Below are 17,468 nucleotides of genomic sequence, written 5' to 3'. Positions count from 1 at the left end.
AGTTTCTTCCTCCCACACGTAGATTTAAACACAATAATATACTGCCTACGTTATTATGCAAATGTGATTTATCGAGACACCTCATGATATCGCTGCAGCTTTCATGTGACATGATCATGAAGTCAGATTAAAGGTTCTGAATAATGATTCTCGTTAATAATCTGGACATTTTAAGGTATGGGTTAAATAAATAGGCTACATTACGTGCAAATCACAAGGACAGAGCGGAATGACTCTGGACCACTGAGGTGTAATCTGCCCTTGTGTGTTTCGCGTGAAAAAATACTCCAATGCTATTGGCTGTCTGTGCTTTCGTCATCATGTATGCAAACACACTACTCCTTTCTGTATTTACAAAGTGTATACCAACACATAAGTTATTTTTTTACTAGAAATTCAGTCATTATATATGCATATATATATATATATATATATATATATATATATATATATATATATATATATATATATATATATATATATATATATATATATATATATATATATATCTCTTATGCTCATTAAGGCTGCGTTTATTTCATAATAAATACAGAGAAAAAATAATAATATTATTACAATTTAAAATTATGGTTTTCTATTTTAATATACTTTAAAATATAATGTATTTCTGTGATCAAAAGCTGAATTTTCAGCATCATTACTCCAGTCTTCAGTGTCACATGATCCTTCAGAAATCATTCTAATATGATGATTTAGTATCAATGTTGGAAACAGTTGTGCTGCTTAATATTTATAACCTGTGATACTTTTTTTTTCAGGATTCTTTGATAAAAGGTTAAAAAGAACAGCATTTATTCAAAATATAAATCTTTTAACAATATAAATCTTTACTATCACTTTTTATCAATTTAACCCATCCGTGCTGAATAAAAGTATTAATTCCTTTCAAAAAAGAAAGAAAAAAATTACTGAAACTTTTGAATGGTATTGTTACAAAATATTTCTATTTTAAATAAATGCTGATATTTTTTAACTTTTTTTTCATCAAAGAATCCTGAAAAAGTGTCACAAGCTCTAATATATTAAGCAGCACAACTGTGTCCATTATTGATAATAAATCATCATATCAGAATGATTTCTGAAGGATCATGTGACACTGAAGACTGGAGTAATGATGCTGAAAATTCAGTTTTGATCACAGAAATAAATTATATTTTAAAGTATATTAAAATAGAAAACCATAATTTTAAATTGTAATAATATTTCACAATATTATTGTTTTTTTCTGTATTTATTATGAAATAAATGCAGCCTTAATGAGCAGAAGAGACTTCATTCAAAAACATGTTTCCATGGCTGGTAGTATATATGATTTTTTGTTATATGGTATGTATCTATTATCTTTATATATAGATAATATATAGTCTTTTTTGAAGTACCACTCATATACCTTGTTGTGACTTTCTAAGTAATATGCATTGTTTTGAAGAATATATCTATGTGACCAAACTTGCATAAAGTTATTTATTAGGCTAATACAAAAGTCTGGTACTAACAGAGTATAAATCCAAACCCAGTTATATTCATCATCTGTGCTACATATATTGTAACATGATACAGCCGTGTTGTGTTGCTTTTTCTATAGTATCAGGAATAGTATGTTGATCTCATGTTTCATTGGTCGGGTAAGCCAAGCTCCCATACACAAGGGGTTTAAGGTTTTTGTCGTCATGAATTGTTATAAGCTCTGCACACAATAAGCTTTGCCATTACACACTTCAGAGATATTTAGCTTAAGATGTTTGGGGAATGATCCCAGGCTCACAAAATGAATTCTGAGATTATTCTGTTTTCTAAGCAGAAATGAAAGCAGTCCCATCTATTCTCTCACTCCGGTGTTTGTCTAAGCAACATTTTCTTATTGGCCTAATTACTCCGAGCGAGAGGAACATGCTAATGACTGCAGAATTCTAAACTGGGTAGTCAGGATAAGCTAATTTGCTTAGCAGGGATATTGTGAACGTTCAAAGTTCAGAGAAAGGCAGAGTGGGCGGAGAAACGACAGACTCAGCCAATCACACGCCTGCTTATTACAACCTTCTTCAGTTGTAGTGAGTGAGTGCTGCTGATAAGGTGTTACTGAAATGTGACCTGACGGCTTTTCTCTGAGCTTGTTGTGGAATCAGAAACACTGTATGTCACTTAGGAACACAAACACTGTCATTTGATCCACAATTATTATAGTTTAAGGAAGACTTTCCTTATCCAACATCAATATTTAGTTTCAGTGTATAATTAGAATGTTTAATGGTAAGCAATTAAAGGGACAGTTCACCCAAAAAATTATATTCTGTGATCATTTACTCTCTCTCTCATGTCATTCCAAACTTCAAAAATTATGTATTACCTCAGTATTTTTGTCCTGATTAGGAGTTCAAATATCTAAACATTATTAAAGGAGACCTTTAATGCTCCTTTCACAAGATGTAATACAAGTCTCTGGTGTCTCCAGAATGTGTCTGTGAAGTTTCAGCTCAAAATCCCCCACAGATCATTTATTATAGCTTGTCAAATTTGCCTCTATTTGGGTGTGAGCAAAAACACGCCGTTTTTGTGTGTGTCTCTTTAAATGCAAATGAGCTCCGCTTTCCAGAAGAGGGCGGAGCTTTAACAGCTCAACAACAACAAAGCTGGAGAATCTCACGCAGCCAAAATGAGGAAAGTGTTCAGCCTTACATTGTTCAAACCGGAGTCGACACTGATGGAGAGACTCAGGAAGAAGTTACAACTTTTAGACGTTTCTGAATGGTTAGTGGATAAATTGATGTAGTTGCTGTGGAGTTGATTCAACTCATCCACTAGCATGTGCCGTCATGTTCATCTTTTGTGTTGAATTGACCCTCGTTTGTGAAGCAGTCCGGCGTAAAATGACGGCATGACAACAACACTCGACTACAACAACTCTTCCTCTTCTCTAAAGCAGCCCAACATGACCCCGCCCCCTTTGTTGAGTGTTCTCGGGGGCGGAGTTTATGTAAATTTTAGGATTGGTGATGTCACTAACCCAGGAAGCTTAAATCTAGCTGTTTAAAAAGCGATTTCTGTAAAAGAAAATATCTCTCTTTGCATTGAACTTTGAGTGTCGTAACTTTGCAGATGTTGTTTATGATCAAACAGCAACATTACACACTAACTAAAGTTAAAAAAGTCAAATCATAATCAACCACGTCTTTAATGTTTTGACTTTCTTTCTTCTGTGAAACACAAAAGAAGGTATTTTTGATTTTTTTTTTTTTTTTTTTGCCTGTACAATGAAAGTCATTGGTTACTAAAACTGTTCTTTTCTGTTCCATAGAAGAAAGAAAGTCATGTAACATGAGAGCTTGATCTTTACCTTTACCTGTATAAATCTTTATAGTAGAAAGACTTTTGGTCGATGCGTAAAAATGACACACTTTCATTACCTGATGTGGAAGCCGTCGCATAGCAACAATAAACACTTGAACCCACAACAAACTCGGCTCCTCCCGGATGGCGATGATGTCACTGGCTCACACCCTTGTCTTTCTTCATGACGCACTGAATTATTTCAGGAATGAAAAAAGAAAAGAAAGAGCATAAAGAAAGAGCGGTCGTTCTGCATTCCAGCCTCAGACACGCTCGTCTGTTTACAAATGCTTCTGTCACTAGAGCACAATGAGCAGAATGAACATGTTCCAGTGAGCGTGACGTGATTCAGACAGGTAGAGAAGCTGCTGGAAATATTGATGACTCATCTTGCACTGAGCTGTGTGTGTGTGTGTGTGTGTGTGTGTGTGTGTGTGTGTGTGTGTGTGTGTGTGTGTGTGTACCTACTTATGTCACTTTTGGGTACATTCACCAGGATACACACCAGTAAACTGGGGACCACCAAAAAAACTTGGGACATTTTGTATGTCCTCATTTGTTTGACCATATAGTGGCATTCAGCATGCTCTAAAATGGTTTCCTGGCTTAAAATCTCATTTGTCCCAAAAATTCACTTTTATGTGATTTGTGTACTTAAAGTGTGTATGCCCCCCCACTAAAGTGTGTATAACACAGCGCCCTCTAGGAGAACTGCACTTCCGGAAAGATACACACTTTTGGGATTCTGACCAATCAGAGCGCAGGAAGATACTACGAGCGCGGGACTGGTGATCTGACCAATCAGAGACCAACACGTCACCAATAAAGATGGCGGAGGCAAAAACTATCATGAATATGAATGAATTGACATATAATCCACATTTAATTTGAGAAATATTCACAATAATTTGTGTTTAAATAAAAATAGACTCATTTGCAGGAGCTCTCATGCTTTATATTGGCATGTATTATTAACTTTTAATCCTCGGAGTTTTGCTCTCGCATCAATGTGTGTGTAAAGATCGCGCTGCCCCGCCCCCGCCTAACGGAGACTATATCCGCGTACTGTAACTACAGTTTATTAATGTACGAACGAGTTTGACGCGGGGATGACAGACATTACGTCATGTGAATATGAAACATACATATTTCCTCCCAAAAGCGGAGGGACAACTGTTTTAATCCGTCAAGTATGATGATTTATACATATGAGTTTATTTAATAAAATACACAAGCAACAAAAAGATTTGAAAACCTTCAAAATCGCTTGCTTTTATGAGTGATTTTATTTGCTTTAAGTGTTTTCTCCTACTTTGCGTTCTGCTGTTCCTCCATTAGTATCAGAGACAAGAGACAAGTACAGTACACAAATAGTAACATAAAAAATAAATAATAAAGATATGTGAAAAAAATATATTATAATATTATATAGATAGGAGCAGTTACAGCAAACATTCTCTTTATATTTTATATATAATATAATAATTTATATTTATATATGATATTTATAATAATTAATATTATATATAATATAATAATTTTATATTTTATATTATATTATATATAACAGTTTCTCTCACTTTGGTGCATTTCTCCAATCACAACTAAAATTCTTACTTGTTCAACATCCACATTATAGTCTCTTGTTCACATCATAAATGAAGATATGAGAAAAAAAATATATTATAATATTATATAGATAGGAGCAGTTAACAGTTAACTAAAATTCTTACTTGTTCAACATCCACATTATAGTCTCTTGTTCACATAATAAATAAAGATATGTGAAAAAAATATAATATTATATAGATAGGAGCAGTTACAGCAAACATTCTCTTTATATTTTATATATAATATAATAATTTATATTTATATTTGATATTTATAATAATTAATATTATATATAATATCATAATTTTATATTTTATATTATATTATATATAACAGTTTCCGCACTTTGGTGCATTTCTCCAATCACAACTAAAATTCTTACTTGTTCAACATCCACATTATAGTCTCTTGTTCACATCATAAATGCAGTTTCTCATTCTCCTGAACAAATTGTAAATGCTTTGGTACATTCATGCATTTGATGTACAAGTGTCAGATGTTTCCTACATTATCACTTGCTTATGTCATGTTCATCAAAATATACTAGGTGTCGAATAGTTTTTATTTTCATAAGCCATTAAATGCAAAATGGTTGAACTAGTCATAAACTGTCAAGCATATTTTCTATACATTTCTTTAGACTTTTTTTGTCCTGAATTATTAGAATTTCAGGGATGAATTTTGAATTTCAATAATGAAGGGGAATGTAATTCAAGCAATGTTCAACAGTTCTCTAAAATATCTCAGATGCCATCTCATTTGGGAGGCACAGACAGAGCACAACACAATGTTACACACTCTGAACATGAATGAACAACAAGGACACAAACAGAGTCAACAGACAGAAGAAGGAGTAAGGATGTGTGGTGGAAGGGTACGGAGGAGAACAGAGGAAGAGGAAGAAGAGGCCAAGACTGAGATGTTTCTGATGGAAATAAGAGCCACTGTTGTAGATCATGCTCTCAGTCATGACCTTAAGGCCGAGACGGGTCAAAATAGCCGAATGATGGGAGATGTGTTTGTAGACAGAACAGGTGTGAAATCAGATAATGTTCACTATGTACTGTTCACTACATAAACTGTAGACTGATGTAATGCTATGTTACTGCAGTCTACTTGCATTTTACATTATACAGTAAATATTACGGTGGCTGAGAGAGATCACCGCGCACAACTGAAGAAAACACATGCAAACAGAAAAAATGAACAAAACATCTTGATCAGTTTGACAACACACTTGCTGCAAATATTCACCCAAATACAGAAACTTGCTGCAGACAACACACATACAATGATGATGAAAACTTTCAGGTAATCGACAACACCACTGACAAGTGCTCATTGAACAAGCATGTTCCAGCCAGGTTCGTCACTTGTTTGGGGTACCCTTGAAACATTTCTTTGTTATCAGTTCTCCTCTGTCCAACAGTGAACAGAGCATAATTCAGGCAGCTATCATAAGTCCGATTGGGATGATCGCAACAGTCAAAGTACTTATTCCAGTTCCAACCAGTTGAGGATCATATTCATCACGCTGGAATGGATGGTTTGGTGAGGATCTGTGCCACTGGCTGTCATTATATCACATGACATTGTAGCTACTGTAATTTTTTGACAGACCACCAGAAAGTATATCTGAATCCTGTCTCATCCAGTCTAGAGTGACGTGTTCATACTGTTGAAATGTACGCCATACAGATAAAGTGCAGTCTTGTGTATTTTCAATCACTGACATCAAAATCGTATCCATATTACTTCTGAAAATACTGTCAGAGTGTCTTTGTGAACAATGATACAAGGACTTGTCATTTTGATGACACTGATATAAGGATTATGAGCTGGTTACAGGCTATTGCATGTAATCCATTGTGTGCTGTTATTTGTATGAACTGTTTTTAAGAAATGCACATACTGGTTTACATCTTAAGGATGCATATGAATGAGAATATATAATAGGAGAGCAGTTACAGCAAACATTGTTTTATATTTAGAGAGAGAGAGAGAGCAGTTACAGTGTTTAGTATAAAAAGTGTTTAAAAGAATCATGACTCAAGCTGGGACGTTTACATGTTTGTTTACAGATTTATTTTGTTCATACTTTGATTTTAAAAGGCACTGGATGTGAAACCCCTGCTCCCCTAACACTAACCCTAACCCTAACCCTAGCCCTAGCTGAGAGCTGCAGACAGTGACACTGAGTGACTCGCCGCCCTTCCCCCACCGGCTTCTGATCGCGCGCGCGCCTCCCGCCCATCCCCCACAGCAGCAGCGCAGCAGCTTGAGTGCAGAGTGAGATGAGCTCTGAGGAGAGATCACGAGTGCTGCTCAAATGATGGAATAATCTGTCGTGGATATGCGTTTTTAAAGCACTTTTACAAGATCTAGCAGCTTTTCCTTCCTTTATATTTAATATAAAATACCATAAATTAAAAAAAAAATTGAAAGAAAATGCTGTTAATAAAGTGCACGTTAAAGTTTATTTTAGAGCCTCGAAATAATCCACACATCTCCCTGATTTTAACTCAAACATTTGATTAAACAGAATTAGTAAAAATTAAGATATGTGTTCCAAAGAGATCGTTTAAAAGTGATCATGTGCTCTGTCCATTAGAAAGACGTACGCCTCCGTTTTTATTTTATTTTTTATTTTTTTATTTAAGTTTGAAGAACCAGTACTGTGAATAAATCAAACAAAGATCTAGGTGTTTGCCAAAATATTTATTAGGTCAAATAAATGTAGTCACAATTTCAACGTGAAATCCAAATACGTAACTACGTCATGCACGCACGTCAGCTGTGGATGTGTTTTCCCGAAATGCAATCACATGGCATTGCTTGACGCGAAAAAGACGACAACCCCCATCAATGGACGCTGGAGAGGTGAGATCAAGTGTTGTCCCGAAAATGCATGATAACTAAAATACACTGTGAAATATGAAAGTTAGTAAGATGTATGTTTACTTTAGTGGTTAAATTATTTTCTGTTAATGTTTTATTTCTCGATTGTATTTGAGTTTGATTCTCATTTGATTTTTTTTTTGCAATAAGGAAAAAAACAGTTTATTGCTTATTTGTAGGCATTGATCAGCAAATATAATTTTGTTATATTTCATATAATATCTCTTTAGATTCTACAATTTAATCAGTGGTAGCCTGTTTTTCTCATTGTAATTTGAAATAATTAATTTTCATTTTTTATTATTTGATGTCATTTTTAATTTTATGTAATACATTATTTACACTTTTTTTTTTTTTAGTGGAACACAAAAGTATCCATGTTTTTTTATTTATCTTCACAGAGCTTTTTGCACAATGACAGTACATAGACACTTTATAGTATTTTTTATTCTGTGTGTCAAGCTCCAAAGCAGACAAAATAGTCCATATGAATCTATCAGGTTACTGACTGAAAATCTGTAGCTTTTAAATTAATATGAATATGGATTGACATCAATCATCTGGTCACAATGGTTTTTGGCATCAATGATATTGCTGTTTTTTTTAATCTAAATGCCTGTTTCAGACTGGTCACATGTGCTGTCATTGCATAGAGCTCTGTATTACATTTAAAAATAAACTTTAGTGTTCCACAGAAAAACACAACACAGGTTTGTACAATTTTAGTACAGGATTAGTACAATAATTATGTACATTTTTGGGTGAACAATTCCAGTAAGATCAAAAAGATTTTTAAAATGCTTATTTAATCCATTCACCTTATATTTCTTTTTATTTCTTTTTTTCCAGAAATAATGCTGAAAAGCAAAAGGCGTAAAACACCTCTGCAGGATGCAGAGGATCACATGACCCGTAGAGCTGATAAGCCTGGGCTTCAAGAGCAGTTCATCAGCAAATATAAAGGCAAGTATTTATGACTAACCAGATACACGAATGGTTTGGTCTTGATGTCATTAATGCAGAATAACCTGCTTTACAAATAAAGTCTTGTAGTTTAAAGGGTTAGTTCACTCAAAATTGAAGTTTCTGTCATTAATTACTCACCCTCATGTTGTTCCACACCTGTAAGACCTTCATTCATCTTCAGAACACAAATTAAGATATTTTTGATAAAATCTGATGGCTCGGTGAGACCTCTAAAGCTACTAAAGACATATTTAAAACAGTCATGTGACTACAGTGGTTCAACCTTAATGTTATGAAGTGATGAGAATATTTTTTTGTGCACAGAAAAACAAAATAACCACTTTATTCAATAATATCTAGTGATGGGTGATTTTGGGCACACAAAAAGTATTGAACTGCTGTAGTCACATGATCTGTTTTAAATATGTCTTTAGTAGCTTTCTGAACACTGAAAAAGGAAATGATTTTGCTCTCAATGCAGGCCTCACTGAGCCATTGAATTTGATCAAAAATATCTTAATTTGTGTTCTGAAGATGAATGAAGGTCTTACGGGTGTGAAACGACATGAGGGAGAGTAATTAATGACAGAAATTCATTTTTGGGTGAACTGAACTTTTAGGTGGTTATTGGTTTGTATGTAAACCAGGACAATGGATCATTTTTATAATAGGGTTAGTTCAAATAATGTCATTTATTACTCACCCTCATGCCGTTCCATACCCGTTAGACCTTCAATAAGGTGATTATTTTTTTTGCAGCTATCAGTATATCGTTGTGCATGATCATGTACATGATCAATGTTTTTTTTAATTTTTTTTTTTATTATTGGGTTTTGGTTAAATTCCTGAAGTAAGGGCTGCTTTTTCACTTTTTTTTTCTAAGACACAATATACATCAGTAATACCCTCTTGTGATTTAAAAAAAAAAAAAAGCTTTTACTTTAAAGGCAGTTGCTAACAAGTGTCTAAATGGGAGACAGAGGTTTGTCTGGGACATTAAAAATCGTCACCTGAACAGATAAAGTCATCTACTCACTAGTCACTTTCACAGCCTCGTTGTGTTTAGAGGTAGATTTAGGGATGTACACTGTACACAACCATTCAAACATACATTATAAGAATGCAAAACATTATACTTATTACACAGGGAGATGGATTTTTTAAAGTTTTACAGTTCCTGGAGGCACATTTATCAACAACAACAAAAAAACTCTTTATCTAAAGCCAAAAACCATCCATAAACATCCATACACCACAAAGACAAACTATCCAGAAGCGATGCATGTTAAACACAGAATTTTCTTTTAAAAATAATATAACAAAAACATGTTCTAGATGATTTCTTGAAGCTTAATCATGAGGACGATGAAGTTTTGCAACTGTGGTGTATTAATAGGCAAACTTAAGCTTAGTTTCTGCAGCAATACAAAAGCCAGTTAAAACAACATATAGGGTTTTAGTTGAGGGAACCAGGGGTGTGTGAACTACCGGATCACCTGCAAAAATACGTCATCGCTGCAGCACTCTATTCTAAACTATATAAAGCCAAGATAATATTGCTTATGTATGAAAGAGTATAAAAATTTTAACTATATAATTTTAAGACTTTAAAGTATAATGTAATGTATAAAAAGCACAGCATACTTAGAAATTTGCCTGGCTATTGACTATTTTCATTCAGTAATTTCCCTTTTACATATAATGTACATCATATGGCAGAGAACTTTAAGTAATGATCAAAATGATAGTTGACTTTTAATAAACTGCTGAAACTAATGCATTTCTCCTCTTCAAAAGCGTTTTCACCACTAGAGCTTTTTTCAGAGGTGATTTTGCTCTTGAATACAGAGGTGAACTTCTGAGTTCAGAAGAGAGTCTTGACCGAGCTGAACACTACACTGAGGCCGAGAACGCGTTCCTGTTTGAGTTTCAGTGGTGTGGCAGAAATTGGTGGTGAGTACAGACCTGTTGGATTGATGTAGTAGAGGCACTATATTGTATCGCAAACCTGCAAGATTTAATTCTAGCGGGTTTGCTGTCTCGTGTTTTTTAATTGACTTGTTTTAAATGACCATCACATGCAACTTGAAAAAGAAATGCCTCTATCGTGGTCAGTAGACGAGGTGGCAGCACAACTGTAATGATCAGACTATAATCCCAATCACTTTGAAGCGGTACTAACTGCAGTGGAAGAACAAACCGAGCCGAGTTGAGTCGTACCGCACAGTGAGAAAGTGCCATAAAAGAGCAATGGCACCAGGGTTCGTTTTAATCTAAACAAACATACCAAGTGTGAACACACCCTTAATACTTAAAATCAACCATGAACTGACTTGAAGGGTGCTGAGTGCAGTTTCTTTGAGTCATCAATATTCGTTTTTAACCGTATTCCCAAAAGAGAACAAAATGGTGAATGTTAGATGCATTTGTCTGCTGAGAGGATGTTGCCATACACTGTCCGATAGATCCGTGGTTCTCAGACCCTCCTCTCTGCAGATTCTGTTTGTCTCCTTAACCTGACACACTCGGTTGAGTTCATAGAGCTGTGTCCTGATGATCAGCTGATGGTCTGAATCGGGTAGATTAAAAACGAGACATACAACTTATGCAGAGCGGTGGGTTTCCACTTAAAAATAACTCTACTTGTCTAGCATATATAAGATTACAAGTATTGAGTAATAATTTTATGTCTTTATAGCATAGATGCATCTAAAGAAGACGGTTCCTTGGGAAGACTTGTAAATGACGAACACAGAAATCCTACTTGCAAAATGAGAACCCTTGAAGTGAGCAGGAAACCTCACCTGTGTCTCTTTGCTGTGCGAGACATTCTACCAGGGGAAGAAATCACTTTCAATCACGGATACTCAGATTGGCCATGGCGAGTCAAGGTACTATCAAGAAAATGATAGAAAGATTGATCAGTAATTCAGGATAATCTTTTACTATCTGATTAGTTACCATGTGATTGTGGTCTCATATTTCTCAAGCCTTTGAATCAAGCATCAACTGAATCCTCTGATAAAAAGCCATCCATCAGTTTGGGTCCGCAGAGATCGGTAAGTCCACTTTTAAAACATCTGTATCATTATTCTATATTATTGACTCTTTTGTGAGTAGTGTGTCTGGGTGTTAACAGAAGGAAAGGAGTGATAGATAAAGTTACTGTAGGACAGCTAGAGTAATTACTAGTTTTTCTGTTCTATACAAACATTTCTGATTTTTATATTCACTGGTTCCTTTTCTGGCATCCAGCCTCATTGTGCTGCTCCTGTTTCTTCACCTGGATTGGACGAGGTGAACAGCAGTGGTCCACATAAGCAGTCAGGCAAAGCAAGAACATCAAGAAAAACGGTAACTATCTCATAATGCAGCAACTATTAGATGATTTCTGGGAAAAACTGTTGATATTTGAAATCGACACCCAAACAACCACACCCCTCCCTTCATTGCTCCGCCCCCAAAATACTGAACACCCTATTCAACACAGGCAACTACTAACAGCTGATGCACAGGTGTTCAACTAGAAAAGATCTTTATCGCTGGCAGACCATGGGATGCATTAGAAGGTTTGTTTTTAGTTGATTGTAGGTGCGTGTCCACTTCATCCAGCACACTTTGTGTAAACGCTCCAAATGGTACAAAATAATATTCTGTCAGAATTGTAAAAAGTTAAATTGGTTCCTTCCCGGTCTGGAAGGAACCACTGCGGAGAAGCACAGTATCTGTGTGACTCGTCATAGACATAAACAGAGAGAAGTAGCTCCAGCTACAGTGTTCTTTAGACACATGCAGTTCTGTTTATTAACCGCTCAAGCACCAAAAGTTATGGAATGTAAATGTAGCGCCTTACTACCCACCTCTGCTAGTTACCTAGTTATTGTCACAATTTTATTTTCAATATTGTTAATGTACATTTTATGTTTGTTTAAAAGGTTAGTTCAAATAATGTCATTAATTACTCACCCTCATGCCGTTCCACACCTGTAAGACCTTCATTCATCTTCAGAACACAAATTAAGATATTTTTAATTAAATCTGATGGCTCAGTGAGGCCTCTATTCAAAGCAATGACATTTCCTCTCTCAAGAACCATAAAGGTACTAAAAACAAATTTAAATCAGTTCATGTGAGTACAGTGATTCAACCCTAATATTATAAAGTGACGAGAATATTTTTGTGCACCAAAAAAACAAAATAACGACTTTTCAACAATATAGTGATGGGCCGATTTCAAAACACTGCTTTGGAGCTTTATGAATGGGTTGTTTGCACATGACGTCACAGCAGCAGCGCGAATGAGTCTGGAGGGCAGGGAGTGATGTTTCTATATAGGAATCCTATCAAAAACTCAAAAGGTTTTGCATTGTTTATAGTTGCTCAAATCGTTAAAATCGAGAACCCAGAAGGTGTTTATATCGTTTACATAACTTATACCGTTTTTTATAACTTTTCATTTTTTAACGTTAAAAGTTGTCGCCTTTTTATAGCGTTTTGCATCTGCTGATACTGAAATTAATATGGATACTTACCTTTTGTTTTTGACTCGGTTAAATATTAACATTCTACATGCTATCGTTTGCAGGGAGGAGAAGATATTTTATCCTATTTAATTATAATTGGGTGTTTTCCTTCAGTTTTGTAGAATTGTTTACAATGTTGATCTGGTTACCACGAGAATAGTGTCACGCGCTGCTGCTTTCAGCCGTCGTATGGTAGAAAATGTCCAAATAAAATAAATATTTAACAAGCTGACAGAAGATGATGCATTTCTTTGTTGGAAGCGTGTAAATGTAACTAGTTTTAATGTTATTTTTGTAAATATTCACTTTCCCCATAAGGAGAATCGGAGGGTCACGATCAGGGGACGGACACCGACACGCTGTATTTTTGTATTTATTTCAACAAATGACCAAAATCAAACCCATAGAAGCTTGTGAACAGTTTTGAAGTGGCTGTGTGCAAGTTACAATCATTCACAAGCGAGTGATCATACTCGCAAACATAATGTTAATTAATTATTGCACAAAAACCAAATACAAAACTCAAAAGTATGTTTGTTTTTTTTTGTTTTTTTTTAAGTGAAAGGCAGTGGGTTTATTTAGTGACATTATTACATTTGCTAAAAGTCGTCTTTCCTCACCTTCTCAACCAAGGCGAAAATTGTATTACCGTCCATTTTTTTTTCCCCGAACGATACTGTGAGTTCCTATTACAATTCTCGATTCAGCATAAATGACCAACAATGGCGACATTTTTCACAATCAAAAATTAAAATACTGCACTTGACTTCACTAGCAGAAAGGCAGCGCGATATAAACAAACCAGACTAGAACTGAACGCGGCGTGACGGCAGCTTCACATTCTCTATATCTGCCTCCGCGATGGCAATCAAGTCTTTCAATTCAGTGGAAAAGTCTCTCCTCTTCATAACACAAGGATCGCCAACATATGTTGTGATTTTCTGTTTAAACCTTTCTAAACCAGCACAGAAAGGACTTTTCTCCATCTTTTCCATTCTAATTTTCACTGCTTGCCCTCCACCGGAATTTTGCGCTTCACCAGAACCACGTGATTGCAAACAACCTATTGAATCAGTGACTCGGAGCGCCAAAGTCATATGATTTCAACAGTTTAGCCGTTTGATAGGAGAGCCGAGTCACTGATTTGATTTGTGAAGCTCCGAAGCAGTGTTTTGAAATCGGCCCATCACTATATTGTCGAAGTCGTTATTTTGTTTGTTTGGCGCACAAAAAGTATTCTCGTTGCTTTATAATATTAAAGTAGAACTACTGAACTCACATGAACTGATATAAATATGTTTTTTAGTACATTAATGGATCTTGAAAGAGGAAATGTTATTGCTTTGAATAGAGGCCTCACTGAGCCATCGGATTTAATCTAAAATATCTTAATTTGTGTTCTGAAGATGAACAAAGGTCTTACGGGTGTGGAACGACATGAGGGTGAGTAATTATTGACAATATTTTCATTTTTGGGTGAACTAACCCTTTATGCTAAATACTTCTTTATATATCCACAGAAGCGGTTTCAATCAAGACTGGCAAAATTAAGAAAACATCATGAAGATTGCTATGAACGTTTTAACAGGGCAGAAATTGAAAATGAATGCAATACGATTGCTAAACAGCTATCACAAAAAGATTGTTTGGTGAGTAATATGTCAACATCATCACAATACTCTGTGATCAACACCTCAGTCCATTAACAGCTAATTATTTTAATATTAATTAATAGTTTCCTTAGTTCTTTTGCTTGTAGACCTTGTTTTTATTCAAATTATATTTTCAAACTGTTACAGTCATCCTTAGTCACGTCCACAACTGATGCATCCTCTTCATCACCACCCTGTGCTGTGTCCACCTCTGTGATGACCTCATCACCGTCACCGTATTACCGGTTACCAGAGGGGACACTGCAGTTGGCAAAAATGAGTAAAGTCCTAATGGCCATGGAGAAAGGAACACTGTCTGACTTCAAAGGAAAGAAACTTGACAACATTGAAATTGACCCAAATGGTATGAGTATACTTGAATGGTCTGTGTGTGTCTGTGCTGTATATATTTGCAAAAACTGTACATTATCATATGTTACAGATGCTAAGTATAATCAATAAACTGTTGATTTTTTTTATCAATTGTTTAGAGCAACTTGAGGCTCAAGGTGATTCCATGCCAAGTGATGAGGAGGATTACAGTGACGTATCTCAGACAACAGCACCAGCAGAGACTGATCCACCTGTTCAATCTGATCAATCTGTTTCACAAGAGGATCAAGGTAAGAAAAAATCTCTAAACTACACACACAATAATCATCAAATAACCATAAATTAGCTCCAAGCAGCAATAGCCATCCAAAAGCTTTTCAAAATTCAGAAAAATCTACACATTAGGACATATGTATGATTTGGTCATACTCACTGATTTAGTTGTTATGAGAATTACATTTTTAATTATTCCATAGGTTCTTCAAATGCTCCAAAAAAGAAATGGGAGGACAATGAGGTAAAAGCAGTAGAGAGACACATGATGGAGTTCATCAAGACATGCAAATTTCCTGGTAAGCAAGACTGTGAAAGATGCATTCACGCAGAGCCAGAAGCTTTGAAGCAGCGAACATGGACTGGTGTGAAAAATTATGTGCGGAACAGGATCACGACTCTTAAAAGAAAGGGTGGTTTGTGAGGAGGCACAAACACAAAAACACTTCAGTGCCTTTTATAACTTCTTTACTGTAAAAAAAAAAAAAAAAAAAATATATATATATATATATATATATATATATATATATATATATATATATATATATAAAAAAAAAAAAATAATAATACTGTAAAAATATAATATGATGTGGAAAGTGTTAAAAGTATTATTTGTGTGAAGAGAGTGGCTCAACTAGTGACCAGCTCATTGAAAATGCTGTACATTAAAGTTGTTAGCAGAAGACTGTACTGCGATGTTGCATAAACTAATCAAAAATACTTTTCTTTAATCTGTACCATTTATCCCAAGGGTTGTGGAAAAGAGGGAGGAGCGAATGTAAAGGGGATGAAAAGAGGGAGGAGTGAATGTAAAGGTTGTGAAAAGAGGGAGGAGCGAATGTAAAGGGGATGAAAAGAGGGAGTGAATGTAAAGGTTGTGGAAAAGAGGGAGGAGCGAATGTAAAGGGGATGAAAAAGAGGGAGGAGCGAATGTAAAGGGGATGAAAAGAGCGAGTGAATGTAAAGGGAAGGAGGAGGGTGAAGGTAAAGGAGGAAGTTAGAGAGAATTTAAAGACTGATGAATGGAGGAAGTACGGAAGCCTCCAAGTTAGTGCCAGTTTTGCATTTGCATCGTTGTCCTTTGTAAATTGTTTTTTTTTCTAATCTTTTTGAATTTCTGTTATTCTCCACAATGTGTTGATATTGTTAATATTAAAGACTCATTTAATCAGTTTGTCTCACTAGAGTCCCCAAAGAGTCATTTTATCGGAGTGTGTGTATCACTAGAGTCCCCAAAGAGTCATTTTATCGGACTGTGTGTATCACTAGAGTCCCCAAAGAGTCATTTTATGGGATTGTGTGTATCACTAGAGTCCCCAAAGAGTCATTTTATCGGAGTGTGTGTATCACTAGAGTCCCCAAAGAGTCATTTTATCGGAGTGTGTGTATCACTAGAGTCCCCAAAGAGTCATTTTATGGGATTGTGTGTATCACTAGAGTCCCCAAAGAGTCATTTTATGGGATTGTGTGTATCACTAGAGTCCCCAAAGAGTCATTTTATCGGAGTGTGTGTATCACTAGAGTCCCCAAAGAGTCATTTTATCGGAGTGTGTGTATGACTAGAGTCCCCAAAGAGTCATTTTATCGTAGTGTGTGTATGACTAGAGTCCTCAAAGAGTCATTTTATCGGAGTGTGTGTATCACTAGAGTCCCCAAAGAGTCATTTTATCGGAGTGTGTGTATGACTAGAGTCCTCAAAGAGTCATTTTATCGGAGTGTGTGTATGACTAGAGTCCTCAAAGAGTCATTTTATCGTAGTGTGTGTATGACTAGAGTCCTCAAAGAGTCATTTTATCGGAGTGTGTGTATGACTAGAGTCCTCAAAGAGTCATTTTATCGTAGTGTGTGTATCACTAGAGTCCCC

The 17,468-nt window shown here is 35.4% G+C and overlaps 1 protein-coding gene across 1 annotated transcript; it reads left to right on the top strand.

Moving 5' to 3' along the window:
- Nucleotides 1-5,764: 5,764 nt before the first annotated feature.
- LOC137007530 (uncharacterized) lies at nucleotides 5,765-16,040 on the top strand. The gene is made up of 10 exons (XM_067369070.1): nucleotides 5,765-5,993; nucleotides 8,707-8,824; nucleotides 10,621-10,776; nucleotides 11,522-11,714; nucleotides 11,814-11,882; nucleotides 12,079-12,177; nucleotides 14,867-14,995; nucleotides 15,146-15,362; nucleotides 15,490-15,621; nucleotides 15,808-16,040. The coding sequence occupies exons 1-10, from the start codon at nucleotides 5,765-5,767 to the stop codon at nucleotides 16,026-16,028; spliced, it is 1,563 nt and encodes a 520-aa protein (XP_067225171.1). The 3' UTR covers nucleotides 16,029-16,040.
- The last annotated feature ends 1,428 nt before the right edge of the window (nucleotides 16,041-17,468 follow it).

The sequence above is a fragment of the Chanodichthys erythropterus genome, chromosome 19 (assembly GCF_024489055.1).
Source record: "Chanodichthys erythropterus isolate Z2021 chromosome 19, ASM2448905v1, whole genome shotgun sequence".
NCBI classification, from domain to species: Eukaryota; Metazoa; Chordata; class Actinopteri; order Cypriniformes; family Xenocyprididae; genus Chanodichthys; species Chanodichthys erythropterus.
This window is presented reverse-complemented; position numbering and strand designations above follow the sequence as displayed.

Excerpts from the sequence above, each read along its gene's own strand:
- LOC137007530 (XM_067369070.1), top strand. The coding sequence starts at position 5,765 with ATGAATGAACAACAAGGACACAAACAGAGTCAACAGACAGAAGAAGGA. Across the intron at positions 12,178-14,866 it reads CAAGAACATCAAGAAAAACG|AAGCGGTTTCAATCAAGACT; the intron begins GTAACTATCTCA and ends ATATATCCACAG. Across the intron at positions 15,363-15,489 it reads CATTGAAATTGACCCAAATG|AGCAACTTGAGGCTCAAGGT; the intron begins GTATGAGTATAC and ends TCAATTGTTTAG.